General features: G+C 40.8%; 1 protein-coding gene, 1 non-coding gene and 1 pseudogene across 2 annotated transcripts; 1 reads left to right on the plus strand and 2 right to left on the minus strand.

The window, feature by feature from the left end:
* Positions 1 to 923: 923 nt before the first annotated feature.
* On the plus strand, positions 924 to 2,505 carry LOC121787767 (annotated as a pseudogene).
* A 1,528-nt stretch (positions 2,506 to 4,033) lies between these two features.
* Positions 4,034 to 10,598, minus strand: LOC121787218 (protein argonaute 1-like). Its single transcript, XM_042185896.1, has 21 exons — positions 10,435 to 10,598; positions 9,164 to 9,840; positions 8,863 to 9,071; positions 8,593 to 8,742; positions 8,383 to 8,516; positions 8,148 to 8,257; positions 7,838 to 7,944; positions 7,405 to 7,660; positions 7,119 to 7,226; positions 6,948 to 7,019; positions 6,646 to 6,768; positions 6,398 to 6,563; positions 5,777 to 6,036; positions 5,550 to 5,692; positions 5,341 to 5,403; positions 5,187 to 5,250; positions 4,954 to 5,089; positions 4,786 to 4,859; positions 4,612 to 4,706; positions 4,502 to 4,533; positions 4,034 to 4,415 (listed from the first exon to the last, which is right to left on the minus strand). The coding sequence occupies exons 2-21, from the start codon at positions 9,827 to 9,829 to the stop codon at positions 4,201 to 4,203; spliced, it is 3,183 nt and encodes a 1,060-aa protein (XP_042041830.1). The 5' UTR covers positions 9,830 to 9,840; positions 10,435 to 10,598; the 3' UTR covers positions 4,034 to 4,200.
* Positions 10,599 to 13,427: 2,829 nt separating this feature from the next.
* LOC121788127 lies at positions 13,428 to 13,534 on the minus strand. The gene has a single exon (XR_006047579.1). It is a non-coding gene; the product is annotated as a small nucleolar RNA R71 (small nucleolar RNA).
* Positions 13,535 to 14,974: the final 1,440 nt, after the last annotated feature.

Consider the following 14,974-nt stretch of genomic DNA (forward strand, 5'->3'; position numbering starts at 1 on the left):
TCCAAATTCTGGACAATTCCATTGAAAAGAATTTTACATTTTAATATTAGTAGTATTGGAGTATTAGATAATTTAGATTAGATATGTGGCAAAAATCAGCATAATCCTACGTGGCTATAAGCTCCTCTCTGGTCAGATTTCACACCTTTGAGTCTGCAACTGTTCCTCTCTTTTTCTCTCCCTCTCTAACGGTTAATATACCATACTCAAATTTGGGAGGTGGTGATTTGAGTAGTAAAGCTCCAGTCTTTGCCTTTCTTGAATCAGTTCTTGTTTTTGCCCAATCTTGGAGCTATGGCTGCTGAAGTTTAGGTTGGTTAGTTTATTAGAGTCTCAAGTTTATTTTCTTTGCAAATGAATATCTTAGTCTGCTTTGCTAAATTTGGTTATGTAACAAGATTTATGTTTTTCTATGTATAAATAATATATCCATTTATGCATAATACTACTAATGTACAAAGTTCTCTTATTTTGCCCCAACGGGTTTATGGTTTTAGGAGTTCTTCACCACTGGCCAGTTGTGTTGTTCTATAAGATTCTGTAATTGGATGTTATTTATGCTAAATCAAATTTTTGAGATATGTTCTTTACATTTATAAAAAATATACAAGGAATTAGTGTTGCATTTAGTTGATTTATTGGGGATTAGCCTAGATTGATTGATTTTTTTTTAAAGTTGTATACTGTATAGGCTTAGTAGTTGTTGCTAAAATGGATTGGAACTTTGGGATGTTCAAGTATAATCTTAAGTTTGAACAAAATGGTTTGATGTACAGTATATCTCATTGAAAATGGTAGAATTGGTGAAATCATGACGATGGGGATAAAAATGTTCAATTATATATGTTTGTTATCAATCATGAACGTCCCTTTGTGTACAAAGTGATCGCGGGGAGCTTTAATAGGCTCCTAGGTTGGTGTAGATGGTAGCTGAGAAATCTGTATCTTGATTTGAAGCGAATGCTTTGGGAAGACCTTGTTTTCTTGAAAATATAAGGTATGTATGGTTCTTAACTGATGGTCTTTTATTGGCAGGATCAAGCTACCGGTGCAAGCCTGGATGTTGTTGGCTCTCAATCCACAGCTGCTCAAGTTAATAGAAACGGCTATGCACCTAAGGTAAGGTGTTGTTGCCACTTGTTAACTTGGTGTGGCTATAATTTGCATCTGCATAATTTAGGTGAGAAAAGCCTATACCATCACGAAACAAAGAGAGAGGTGGACCAAGGAGGAGCACCAGAGGTTTGTTGAAGCTCTCAAGCTGTATGGGCGTGCTGGCGCCAAATAGAAGGTGAGTGTGGTATAGGGTTGTTCCACGCCATCACCATGTCAAGCTCGGTTTTGTTGCAGTGTTCACCATCATTAAATGTAGAGTCCTTTTTTTTATGGTTGTGCAGAGCACGTGGGCAGTAAGACGGCCATCCAAATCCGGAGTCATGCCCAAAAGTTCTTTGCCAAGGTCACAAGGGATTCGTCTGTTGATGCTGAGGCAATCCCCCCTCCTCGGCCAAAAAAGAAACCCTTGCATCCCTATCCTCGGAAAGGAACAAGTGATGCTGTTTCCATTGCCAAAAGAGAGAATTACTCTCCAACCTCAGTTTTCTCTGCAATTGGTTCAGACATCTTAGAATCCTCGGCTGCAGATGTACACAAATTGCAACTCTCACCTGCTTCATGTGCCACGGATACTTTTTCTGACAATGAAGCTCAACATTCATCTTCCAAAGAGGAGCATGGTATCTGTTTGCCATTGAAACTATCTCCCACTTACAAATCCACCATGGTATAGAACCATCTCCACTCGTGCCTAAACCTCTAAATATCGTTTAGGGGTCTTATTTATTCTCCGTTTGCATGCAGGAGACAGAATCTACATTGGATTCTCCACACGAGCATCAAGCTCTTTGGGAGGACTGTTGTGGTAAGAGACACTCCAAAACAGTCTATAGAAGTCGCGGAGAACTCCCGGCTTAATGAGGAGTCGGAGAGGCATAGTGACAACATTGTTAAGGGATTTGCTTCTAATAACTTTGATTCAGAAGTTGGTTTTGGGTTTGTTTCAGGCACGCCTCGTGGTAATGTTTATTGCCACGTGGAGAACATGCCTGCCCTACCTTGGTATACTCATCCAGTATACACATGCCCAGAGAACCAAATGTAGATGGTTCAAACAGGGGATCGATGGGCAAAATGGTGATGCTGTCAGAATCTGCGGGGAAAAGAGCATGCATATGATATGCTCATAGCATTGGCATCTTTCGTGTATAATCTCGCCTCGTTTAACTCATGTAGTTACTCAAATCTGAACGTGGAGACGCCAATGCTGAGCAGAACAGGGCCTGATCAAAGTGATTGCCTTCTGGAGTTGTGTTTCAGATTCTATTGTTATCATTTTTTGTAATCTGAGACTCCAAGTATTCAAATTAACTGCAAAAGCAGTTTTTTTCTCTTGTTCTCTTCTCCGTCTCCTTGTTTTAGTAATCGAAGTGTTGGTTACTGGAATCATGATTTACTGTATGTAACATGAAACACTTTTTCTATACTACTAGTATTATTATTGAAGATTTGAAATAGCAAATTTGTAATAAAACATCAATCAATGGTGAGCATAAACTTTATAGTGAATAAATTTGATACAAAAGTTTTGGTGTAAAATTAAAAATTTAACTAAACAACCGGAAATATGGAGATTTAAAAAAATACTATCATTAATTTTATTTTAATTTTTAACTCTCTTTATATACCTTAATACCTCATTATTTACATTATTTTCTTGGTTCTTATATATGTTTTTGTGGTTAGTTATTTCATATATTTTTTAATTAAATATGTTTTCTATATAATTTATTTGTCTAGAATTTATTCTTATTCACCATTTTATTGCATTTTATTTGAGTGAAACAATTACAATTGAAATATAGAATTATTGATGACGTGGAAATTAAATGGAAACATATATAGTCTCTTCCATTATAGTCTACACAGAGAGAAACCCTTAAGAAGAAGTTAGATAAAATGCCGACGTGAAAATAATCAAATAAAAAAAAATAAGGGCCCTTTGACAAGATCCTTCTATAGTGAATGGTCTAACTATTTATTAGAGTGTCCACTATAAGGCGGACACGCCCAATAATCATGCCTCAGTTTTTGTCCATAGCCCCAGTTTTATTGTCCATAGCTCCAAAATTTTGTGTTCGCCACTATAGTGGACACCTCCAATAGCCCCTAAATTTTATAATCAACTTTCATTTTATAATGTTTCAAGTAATTATGAACAAATTTATCGGGCTATACGTAATTAGAAGAACACGACGCTGGTGCGCACCGACGTTGTCTCGTGGGATTGTCCGCCGATGAGTAATGGCACGAGGGATCGCATCCTCCGCCAAACGGGCCGCTTCCTCCTGGGCGGCCTGGTGTTGCACCTGTTGAATCAGAGCATTTCAGCTGTCTCTCCACAAATTGTTCATTTCCGACCTAAAATTGTAGTGAGAGAAATTTTTATAGATGTAGAGTTGGAATGGTGTGAAAATAATGAATGAAGTGAGGTGTATTTATAGATGAATTGAAATGTAAAAAAAAATTAAAATTGGCTATAGCCGCGGCGGTCGGTGCCGCCACTATAGGCGTCGCGCCTATAGCCGCGTCTGCCCCCATTTCGCCGCGTCCTCGCCCCGGAGTCGGCTGAAGCCCGTCCGCCCCCTACCGCCCCCATTTCGGTGTCCGCCTCTCCACTATAGCCCGCCCGGCCTCCGCCCCAACCCGCGGCTATAGCCGCGGGCTCCTAGTGGATACCCTTACTCCCATCATTTATGAAAATGATAATAAATAGTTAAAATGGAAAGAAAATAAAATAAATAAGAAGATAATATAAAAGAGAGTACAACCTTTTCTTACTTACTTCCCTTTATTTTTACTTTAACTATTTATTATCATTTTTGTAAAATATACAATGTGAGGCACCTCACTTGTAACGGGATTCAGGGAATACTATTTTAAAGTAAGGCTGAATCAATAACAAATTTGGGAGAACTTGCAAGCATAAACAACATTTTAATAAAAGATAAAATGTCAAATTTACGAATAATACAATAAACACAACCATAATTATTAGTAGCAGCAGTCATCCTGATATAGTAGTATTAAATTAGAACTAACTCAACAAAATACAAATGACAGTTTTGGAGCCAAAGTAATCGCTCAACAGTAGAACATAACTCTTTTAACATTCTCCCTGAGCTGTGGAAGGGGCCTCACAGCAGCATTCACCCCCGGAACCCTAGTAGTCCGTGCACCCGCACCACCACCCCGACCAGGGACTGCCCCACTGGTCATCGACCCACTGTCAGAGGTTTCAGGCTCCATGTAGAAACGAGCACGGAAAGCAGCCAAATGTGCATAGTATGCAGGAGGTACTGACAACAGCCAACGTTCAAATTATAAGCCAAGGTACTAACACAAGCAGAATAGAGATAATAAATCATTGACATCATACACATACCAATTGAAACAGATCGTGTACATCTTGCATATCTGCAAGATAAGAAAACAGTAGTTGATTAGAAATTTGCCGAGTAAAAAACCCTCGCAAGCATTGATCGAGAAACTCACGTGTAACAAAGGTTATTAGTAAGTGACTGAAGGGCATCAGCTGAAAACTTATTCTCATCCCACAAGACATGGTAATGAGCAGGACGGCTAGTTCCCTATAATTTCAATGAAAAACAAATTTCAGATTACGGAAAAATACATGATTTAGAAATTAAGATGATACGTATGGCCAACCTGAATCCCAGCATGACTGCAAAGGTAGAAGTCGAATTCAGTGGGATGGCAGATCTTCGAATCTACAACAGTACCTGCAACATTCATAAGAAAATATACAAGTATCAGGACTCCAGCCACCAAACAAAAGAACAAAGTAGCAACGAATCACATTAAAAAAAAGTGTACCTGGCAAAATATTGCCACTTCTGTCAACTGAATTCCTGTCACTGTGGTTATTAGCAAACAGACGAGTGTGATGACGTTTTTGAACCACCACAAAGGTAACAGTTGGCTGATAGTCTGGCTCCAAAGACGCACATGCCTAAATGAGTATGGCCATCATTACAAACATCATTTAAAAAACTTATATCAAATTGTATATCTATTCTCGATGACAAAACCAAAGTAGAAATTACAACCTTACGTATGGCCTCAAGTTCATAAAACAAAACTTGATAGAACTGTCCCTCACTTACTCCATCCCTACACGTGAATTGACATATGAGAAGAGAATTTGAAGACGAAGCTGCAGAAGATCGCACCTAAGAGTTAAAAGTTAGTTGAAGATATTACCTGTAGAAGATAATACGCTGAGGTTTCTGTCCTGTTGCTCTGCGGAATGAAATAAGCAGTTCCCTGATTTGCAAAAGCATAACATCTTAGACATATAGAAGACTGCAATTCTCATATTAATGGAACAGAGCTTTTCAAAATATTCATGAAATAAAGGAAAGAGATATATTTGAAAAAAAAATGCATAAATTAAACCATGTCCAACATACTTTATCATGCCACCGTGCATAGTCCCCCTTTGTGGGTCATTCCAGGTTTTGTACAAATCTTGAATTATCTCCTGTCTGTGGCTTTGTGCACAAACCAAGCCAGCATATTTTGTGACCTCGGGCCAATCCTGAGAGGCCACAACCTGAAACAATTTTGAGTGAGTATACAACTACAAAATAGCATGCGTTTAGGATATGATACACTAACATTAAGAACAAGAACTTACAGCAGCAATTGATGGGCTAGAATCTTCGCCAGGGTGTGGATGCGTAACATCCGCACCAAAAATAATTGTAGGTTGGTCGCTCACAAGGGGTATACGCCTGGAAAGTGCATCAACAAGAACAGTGTTCCTACCACCAACTTTGACATTTATCTTCAGAGAAACATTGGCAAGATATTGTTTGCTCATCTTGAAAACATGCTTCTGCAGGCAACATTGTGATACAATACCCAGATCTGTCTCACATATGCGCTTTAGATCACCTGAAAAGAGTAACATGTGAAATTATCATATCTACATATCACATGAACAGTGGAAACCTAAATTATTTACTTAGGAGTCATACTAAATACTCCCTCCGTCCACAAAAAAAAGTCCCATTTGTGGACGGCACGGGTTTTGATGAGAAATTGGTAAAGTGGGAGAAAGGAGGAGAAAAAGTTGGTAAAGCAAGAGAGTTAAGGAGAAAAAGTGAGAAAAGTATGAGAGACATTTTCTATTTTAAGAAATGAGACTATTTTCGTGGACATTCTAAAATGGCAAAATGGAACTATTTTTCGTGGATGGAGGGAGTAGTTCCTTTGACAAGATATTCAAGCATTTGATGAAATAATTATCCAGTACCATATAGAGAGCCATTATTGTCAGGTAATATAACAATTAGCAAGTCAAGCTCCTTCTTATGTGGCTGCAGTTTAGTCATCACATCATGAAACCTAGCTTTCAAAACTCTTTCCACTTGATCAGGGCGACCACTCAGGACTGGCAACACAGGCTGAGGATTATATGCCTACAAGTGAATAAATATATTCAGAAACAGTTAACATGTTAACAGTAGATGGAACACAAAACATATTACAAACTGCCTCTACCATGCCAGAAGTCATGCACATCTGAGCAAGCTCATGACAGAAGCTGTGTGCCAAACCATCTTGAACATTCCGGGCAAAGTTGATACAGATCCAACTGTTGACAGTGCCACCATTAACCATCCTCTGCATCAAGTCAAACAATTGAAATTGTTAATCCAATTACAACATATAACATCCAACAAGTAGAAAATAGCCACCAGACGAAATATAGCATATATGTATTTTATATGATGCCTTGCTTCTACAAGAGAGATATTTTTTCCATTGAAAAGCCAAATAAAAATAAGAATAAACCAAATTACCTTGTTCATCATATTCCACTGCCCAACTTGAGGAAGACAGTCCTTCTCCCTACCGGAATCATGATACTTGAGCTGTAAAAGGATCACATAACTTTAAGAAGCTTCATGAAGTAAAATAGATAGTATATGTAAAAAAATTAAAAAAAAATCAAAAATAAAATATTTCATTACCCATGGTGCAGGAAGGACACGAGCCTCAACTTGTGCCAACTTCTCACTAATTTTAATTCCAAACTCTTTCGCATAAGGGTCAGCAGCATAGGCATTATGGCTAACAGTCTGTAGAGATAGCAAAATTAAGAGGGGGTGAGGTGAAAGGTATACTCAGATCTCATAACACGCGGAACACAAAACAGAAAACGATGAGTCAGGTGTCCTAAACAAAGTGCATTTCTGTCAAAGCGAAATTAACAATAAACAACAACTAGAGTAACAGAGATAAAACCACATGACTCACCCGAAGAATGTCTAATTCTCTTTCCTTGGGACGCTGGCATGTCACTTTAAGTAGTGCAGTTATCTGTCTCTCATTTAATCTCTTGGAGTATCTCTGGCCCTCCACTATCTTGCACACCTCCATGGGCAAGTAGTTTGGCCTCTGGGTATTTCCCACTTGAAGACAAGGCCATTGGGTGTGCTGAATGACAAACCCATAGGTCTCTTGGAAGTATTCCACCACAGATTTCATTGTACCCCTTTCATCCACCGGAAATCTGAGACCACCAGATTCATTTGGAATCACACTATTTTCATTTGGAATCACACTATTTCCATTAAGTGATAGTAGTATATAGAACCAACATGTATGAAATGAACTCAAGGCACAAACATTTTCAATAGTGAAAAATCATAAGTGCATAAAATAATAACAAAAGGAATTTAACTCTCACGTTAGCTCACGAGTTGCCTGTGATGTCAAACCAGAGATACGGTACTTCCTTCGCATGTTTCCTCGATGAGTAACCTCCACCTTTACTCCTCTAAGTGCTTTCTTGATCTGCCAAAAGAATTGTACTTCAGTAAATAAAAAGCACGATGGGGGAAAATTAAAGCACTAAAAGCATAATGGTAGACAATGAAAGTCATAAATGAACTACGATATCCAAACACATAGTTGGAAAATCACACCCAAGCTAGCAGTTTTATAAGCAATGTCCAGGTACCAAACAAATCACATCAAACTGAAGAATCAAAACTAACCTTAACACGGTCAGCATCAGATAATGGTCTAGCTGACACATCCCTATTCAGAAGCTGCGCAACAAAATCAATAACTGGGAGTGGCTCGATGAACGCAGTGGAAGACATATCTGTCAAAGATCAGTAAATTGTAAGGATAAGACTCAGTGCTAGTAAATATTACTACACCACTACTCCTAGCATACACAAAAATCTAATAAATTAACAAAGTCTGTACCAGATCAAGAATGCTCACCAATGTTCAGCGATAGACCCATCTGAGTAGGACGAATACTCTGGTAAAATCCACGCCAACTTTCAAGTCCTTCACCAAGAGGTTGCCTTCTGCCTAAATCTGGGGAATAAAAAGAACGGCCAACCGGGGAATACCTGAAGTAAAAATAATCAGCACAAAGCATGTATAAAGAACTAAAATAAAAAGGCCTCGAATGACAAAAACACATACCGAGCAGTGGGAAGTTCACGAAGTACAATGTCCAGAACTTGAAGAGCCTCTTGTGGCGCATCAGCTCGTCTGCCTTGTAAAAACATTCCTAGGTGATGCAAGTCAGCCCGTGAAGCATGCTTGATGATCACCTTAAATTCTCTTTCTCGCCTACAATACACAGGATATAATGAAAAAAATTATGTTCAAAGCAAAACAACTAATACCTAAAAACAGGATATGTCAAAAGTCAAATATTAAAGAGGGTCTAAGAGATGCGGAGACAAAAACCTCGCACCACCAGGAGCATCCTCTTCATCTAGAAGTGTTATGTTGAATTCTTTATAATCGAAAGGTAGTGGTCCAGCAGTGTACAGGCTCTTTCTTCCATCATAGGCAGGAAGCCTCCTACCAAGATGAGATTCCCTATATAACTTCACTAATTGCTCCATCACAGCACGATTAACTCCACGGGATGTAACGTCAGGAATAATTGAGACCTTCACTCAATAGGAGAAGGATGAGTCAGTTGATAAAGTAGAATAAACCTTAAATCACAGAGAAAGACAGTAAATTCATGTGAACCGCTCACGTCATATTGATGCAAGTCCTTGTCTGGAAGCTCTGCAAAGAAGTGGTTGGCTTTCACCACACACTTTGAGCCATAGGTCCCTTTTCCTGGCCTCAGCGGATATCTCAGAGATTTGCTTGAAGCCGGTTGCATATGTTGGCCTGGAGTCACTTCTTGCTGGATAGAGAGATCCTGGATGTGCTCAGTTACTTCTGAAATTTGCAGAGGATCAGGTGCCTGTGTAGAGGAGCTTGCCCCATAAGAACTAGGCGTAGTCATCACAGCTTGATATGGTGACTGTGTAGCTTGGTGCAGCTCGGGAGCAGGTGGACGAGATGGACCACCAGCAGAAGGTGCTTCGGCGCCACCCACGAATGCACCTCTGCGTGCTGCACCACCTCGGCTATACTGCTGACCACCACGGCCCTGACCCTGTTGATACTCAGGTGGTCCACCATAATACTGCTGAGGAGCTGTTCTGCCGCCACCACGGCCACCATAGGCCCCACGTTGGGGTGCCAAGCCCCTTCCCGCTCCTTGATATCCCCCTTGCTGTTGTAGCTGTTGTTGCTGCGATTGTGGTTGATGTTGAGTAGGTGAGCGCTGAACACCACCATGTCCTGAGCCAGCTTCTTGAGACTCTGAGCTCTCACCACCAGGAAGTTCGGTTCGCCTCTTTCTTGCCATGGTAGAAGCAACTGTAAAAACATTTAGCATATAAGAAATTACTCAAAGGAACACCCCCACCGGCATCCTACGTAGACAATCACACACAAACACAACCAGTTTATTTTAACAGTAAAGTTGATAACTATTCTTCCAGGACTGTGGTTCGAAACATACGACTGAGAATAACAAACACTATACAAACAAGTGCTGCTGGGTTAAAAGTTCAAAGACCTAAGTTTAAACGGAGAATTCAAAAGCGAATAGCGCTTAAAAACCTAGGAAAACAGTGAAAAACTAACATTAGAAAAAACTTAAACTCATCTCAAACAAAATTTGTGGCTCAGAGTTTCAAATGACCCAAAGCATCTCTTCTAGAAGCAAAACACGCCAAAAACAACTAAAGTGGAGTGTTAAAAAATTGAACTAAGACACCTATGAAACAGAAACAAAAGATCAGATCATGATTAATGGTTGAACAAAGCCTAGAATTGACAGTAGCAACTGCAAACACATAAAAGGGGTAAACCTCCAAATTGAACTAGATCCACCCCCAAACAACGGAGTCAAAACCCTAGCAGTAGACATTTCCATCGCCAAACACAAAAATCTGCGGCTACACCTACCTTTAGACTTACAAAACAGCCAGGGAAAAACTTCAAACCACGCAAACAGCGACGAAGTAGACACAGAGCAGCAACCACAAATATAGAGAGGGGTGGGTGGGTAATGAGTGAGGAGAGAGAGAGAGAGAGAGAGAGAGAGGGGTGGGTGGGTAATGAGTGAGAAGTGTGGAGAAAAGTACTGTAAGGGATAAAAAGGCAGGTAATAAAGGGTGGTGGTGTGGAGTTTCTGGTTGGAAAATGGCGCTAGCGTTTGAGGAAATTACATAAATGCCACCCATTTGACGTGGCATCCTGTGTGGAGAATCTCAAGACGTTGACCGCCGGAATGATAGCGTGGAACATGGAGGGTGATAGAGTAAGAGAATCCACGATGGCCTAGGACCTCTCATGACTCTCACATAGCCTTCCCACAGCCACATCATCCAGCACTAAAATCCTCCTGCCACATCATCTGGACATCAAATAGCCCTCACATAGTCTATTCACATTACTAATAACAATTATATAAATTTAATTTACAATTGTAGCAACATACGGAATTTAATTTACGAGATAAATACAGGAAAAATGAATAATACTATTAAAATTTCAAAAAGTACAATAATTTTAAAAAAAAATACATTTAAAAAAATTACATGAATTTAAATAAAAACTAATGCCTTCCAATCCTCCGCGCCCACAACTCTTCAATTAAATCCTTTTGGAGTCGAATATGAGCCTCCGTTTGACGCATGTCGGCATGTGCTTGGAGGAGGGCTTCTTCATCGTGAGGTACCCCACCTCGTACGTTGGCGGCGGCTGATGCGAAGCATATTTCTTATACTTTTCCCCCTAAACTACACACTTTCCATGTGCTTGTAACTCATCAAAGTGTATTTGTAGGGAAGTGTAGGAGAGTTGGAAGCTGGAAGTTCGCAGGTGAAATGGGCAAAGCATGCAGAGATAAGGAATTCGCCCGGTCGGGCGATTCTGAGCTTCAAAACGCCCGGTCGGGCGTTACGCATGAGGATTCCAGAAAGTTCGCCCGGTCGGGCGATTATTGACGACACAAAACGCCCGGTCGGGCGTTTCCCCACGACACCTCCAGTAGCACTTCGCCCGGTCGGGCGTTTCTACCCTTTGAATTCGCCCGGTCGGGCATTTTAGTCGCGCAACTGCGATTTGGCAGTTTAGACGGCGGTTGAGGAGTAAAAAAGACAGAAAAAAGAGAGAGAGAAGGGAGGAGACGGACAGAAAAAAAGAGAGAGAGAAGAGAGGAGAGGAAGAAGAGAGTGAAGGCATTCCGGCCATTATTCCGACCATCCATTCCCGAATCCCGACTCCACTCGACGAGAGCATCACACCTATGGTTTTATTTCTACATTCTACTATGTGTGTAGGCTAGGCTCTCTTCGTTGCTCCGAGTTGTAATCTAGGCTTGTGCATTTGTTTTAACACCTTGAATCGTATGTTCGATACCAACAATGTGTTTGATAATTAAAATGCTACGTTTTTGGCTAATGATGTAGTGTTGTTAAATCTTAACTATCGTCTCTTTAACATAGCTTAGGATTGATCGTTTGTTGGTATGCTATCGATTTAGAACTGTTCAGGGGATAAATTGATAGTGGATTAGGTAAGTAATTATAGTAGACGACGTTTGTTCCCGCGCATCTGCAGGAATTAAATGTCGTTGAAAGCTGGTTCATGGAACAAGTGTTCAGCTGACTGTGAACTATACGTCGTAGACATGTTCAGTGCACGCGATTAGGTTGATAATTTTAATCCTGTCGTATGGTTCGTTGTAATGGTGTGTAACAACGCAAGCTTAGAGAGCAACTTGGAGTGACTTGTCTTTCACGTGTTAAAAACCTCACTTTAGTAGCTTAAGTTAGTTAACCTTCTCAAAATCAAAACAAAATATTTACATGCTTTGTGTCGTCTTATTAAGTGTAAGCAATCTCGCCTCCCTGTGGATCGACACTTGAAATACTACTACGATACTGTATTCTTGCAGTAGTGTAGTATTATTAGAGTTTAAATAATTGAACTTGATAATCTTTATACTTTGTTTGAGAACTCTAAATTACCACACCAAGTTTTGGCGCCGTTGCCGGGGAGGCAATAGCTTGTTTATGCTTAATTGTTTTAGTTTGTATTTTATTTTGTTTGATTTTTCTTTTTGAGTTTATTTATGTACATTGTTCGTGTTCTACGGTGTGATAACCATCTACCACGTCCGGACTTGAAGACGAAGGAGTGTATTATTTTAGGTAATATTTAGCTAACTTTCAGTTTAGTTTTTAGGTAGTTTAGTTTTTCACTTAAGCACACACTTTTGATAGTACTTACCCCGAAGTTGTCGAGAGGTCTCGCTTTCGGTAATTAGGAAATATATTGTGCTTGTGCTTGGTGTATTTTCTGTTGTGTAGGTACTAATAAAAAAAAAGTGAATGCACACGCGATCACAAGGTACACCACCGTTTGGACTACTCTGTTATCAAAGAAGGAAAGGGTCAGGAAGTTCAGCCGGGTTTGAAATTCAACAGGATTCGCCGAGTCCAATCAGAGATAACCCATTGTTTGAAAGTAGTGACAGTGATCTAGAAGCTGAGTCGATGGCCGACAATAATAACAACAACGCTGTCCCACCACCTGGAGGAAGGTTCGGTGACACTCTTAGGTCGGGAGTCGACTTTCTAGGAGAATTCGCTTACGCGAATGACAACGTGAACATTCCTCCTCATTACATTAGCTTGGTGGACGGGGGAAATCTCTTCCATGGGCGAGACGATGAGGATCCAATGAGCCACCTCAACACGTTCTACGAATTGACGAACTCTCATCGACCCCCGAATGTGGACCATCATCAGATTAAGAGGGCCTTATTCCCTTTCTCACTGAGGGATAAAGCACGGGCGTGGTATGATTCTATTTCGGGATACAACATAGCCACATTCCAAGAGTTGAAGATGTTGTTCCTCTTGGAATATAACTCTCCGATGAAGATTGAGAAGTTGAGAGAGGAGATCACTACCTTCCGACAGAAATAAGATGAGTCTTTTGCGGAAGCGTGGAAGAGGTTCACTGAATTGCTTAGGAAATGCCCGAGCCATGGTCTTGTTCCAGGGCATGAGCTACTCAAGTTCTACAAGGGACTCAATAATGAAGGCACGGGCTTGGTGACTGCAGGCTCTAATGGGAACTTGGACGACTTAACTCACGAGGAAGTGAGAGCCCTGTTCCAAAGGTTGGCGAACAACCAAAGGAATTGGCATAATCCAAGAAGAGCGGCTGATAAGGTAGGAGATACATTTGGTGCTACCAAAGATGCGGAAAGAGTGACAGCCATTGAGGCTCAATTGGCGGACATTAGTACCCAGATGTCTTCAATGACGAAAGCAGTGAAATCTCTTCAACTAACTCCTCAACCTCAAGCAGTGACCGTTATGAAGTGTGGGTTGTGTCAAGGTGGACATCATACTGATCAATGTCCAAGTCTTCAAGGACCACCCGTCGAGGATGTGAACTATATTGGCAACAATCGCCAAGGGTTCAATCAAGGCAACCAATACAACAATCAGCAAAATTGGAGGCCTCAACAAACGGGATGGAATCAAGCTGGTCCTAGCAACAACTCGGGTAATCAATGGAGGAACAATACTCAACCCCCGGGTTATGAGAAGAAGCCATCAGTCGAAGATCAGTTGGGACAGATTCTCTCTTTTATGACTAAGAGTCAAAAGGAGAATGAGAATTTCAAGGAAAGAATAGTGGAAAAGTTTGGACAGATGGAGGCGACAATGAGGAATCTTGAGACTCAAATTGGGCAGCTTGCCACGGCATCACACACGAGGATTCCTAACACCATCCCGAGCAATACCATACCTAATCCGAGAGGCAATGAACAGTGTAAGGCAGTGGTCTTGAGAAGTGGTCGTGAGTTGGATTCGACACCAGCAATGGACGGCCAAGGTACTTCCGGCATCTCACACGCAGGGGCGGATGAGATGTTAGGCTTGCATTCCTCGCACGCAGGGGCGGACGAGGCATGTAAGGGAAGTCCCGCGTTGGTGCAGGGTGCCCAACATGGTCAAGAACAGGTTGCATCCGGCAGCAAGGAACACGGTGTAGAATCCGAGGTAAGTGAAAGGTTTTCAGTAGAAGAGAAAGGAAAGAAGAGTGTAGAGATGGAATCAAAGAGACAGATGATGACAAGTCCAGCACTAGATCCGAAAAGCAAGTTCAACTTCCCCGATCACATTCCTCCTCCACCATATCCATCCAAGAGGAAGAAGAGGGTCCCTAAAGAGAAAAGCTTTGAGTGGATGATGAACGTGATCCGTAAAGTGAATGTGGATGTATCATTGGTGGACCTCTTCACTAATTTCCCCAAGTTCTCCAAGTTCTTCAAGGACATGATGGCAAACAAGGAGAAACTTCAAGACGAGGGAATAGTGGCTTTGAGCATGAATTGCTCACAACTGATTTCAGGAATGATGCCAATGAAGAAGAGGGATCCAGGAAGTTGCGTGATTCCTTGTGAGATAGGCAATACAAT

This window comes from Salvia splendens, chromosome 22 (genome assembly GCF_004379255.2).
Source record: "Salvia splendens isolate huo1 chromosome 22, SspV2, whole genome shotgun sequence".
Taxonomy (NCBI): domain Eukaryota; kingdom Viridiplantae; phylum Streptophyta; class Magnoliopsida; order Lamiales; family Lamiaceae; genus Salvia; species Salvia splendens.

Coding starts and splice junctions, on each gene's coding strand:
- LOC121787218 (XM_042185896.1), bottom strand. CDS start 9,829: ATGGCAAGAAAGAGGCGAACCGAACTTCCTGGTGGTGAGAGCTCAGAG. Junction 7,945..8,147: donor CTGATGCTGACCGTGTTAAG/GTTAGTTTTGAT, acceptor TTCTTTTGGCAG/ATCAAGAAAGCACTTAGAGG. Junction 4,534..4,611: donor ACTAATAACCTTTGTTACAC/GTGAGTTTCTCG, acceptor CTTATCTTGCAG/ATATGCAAGATGTACACGAT.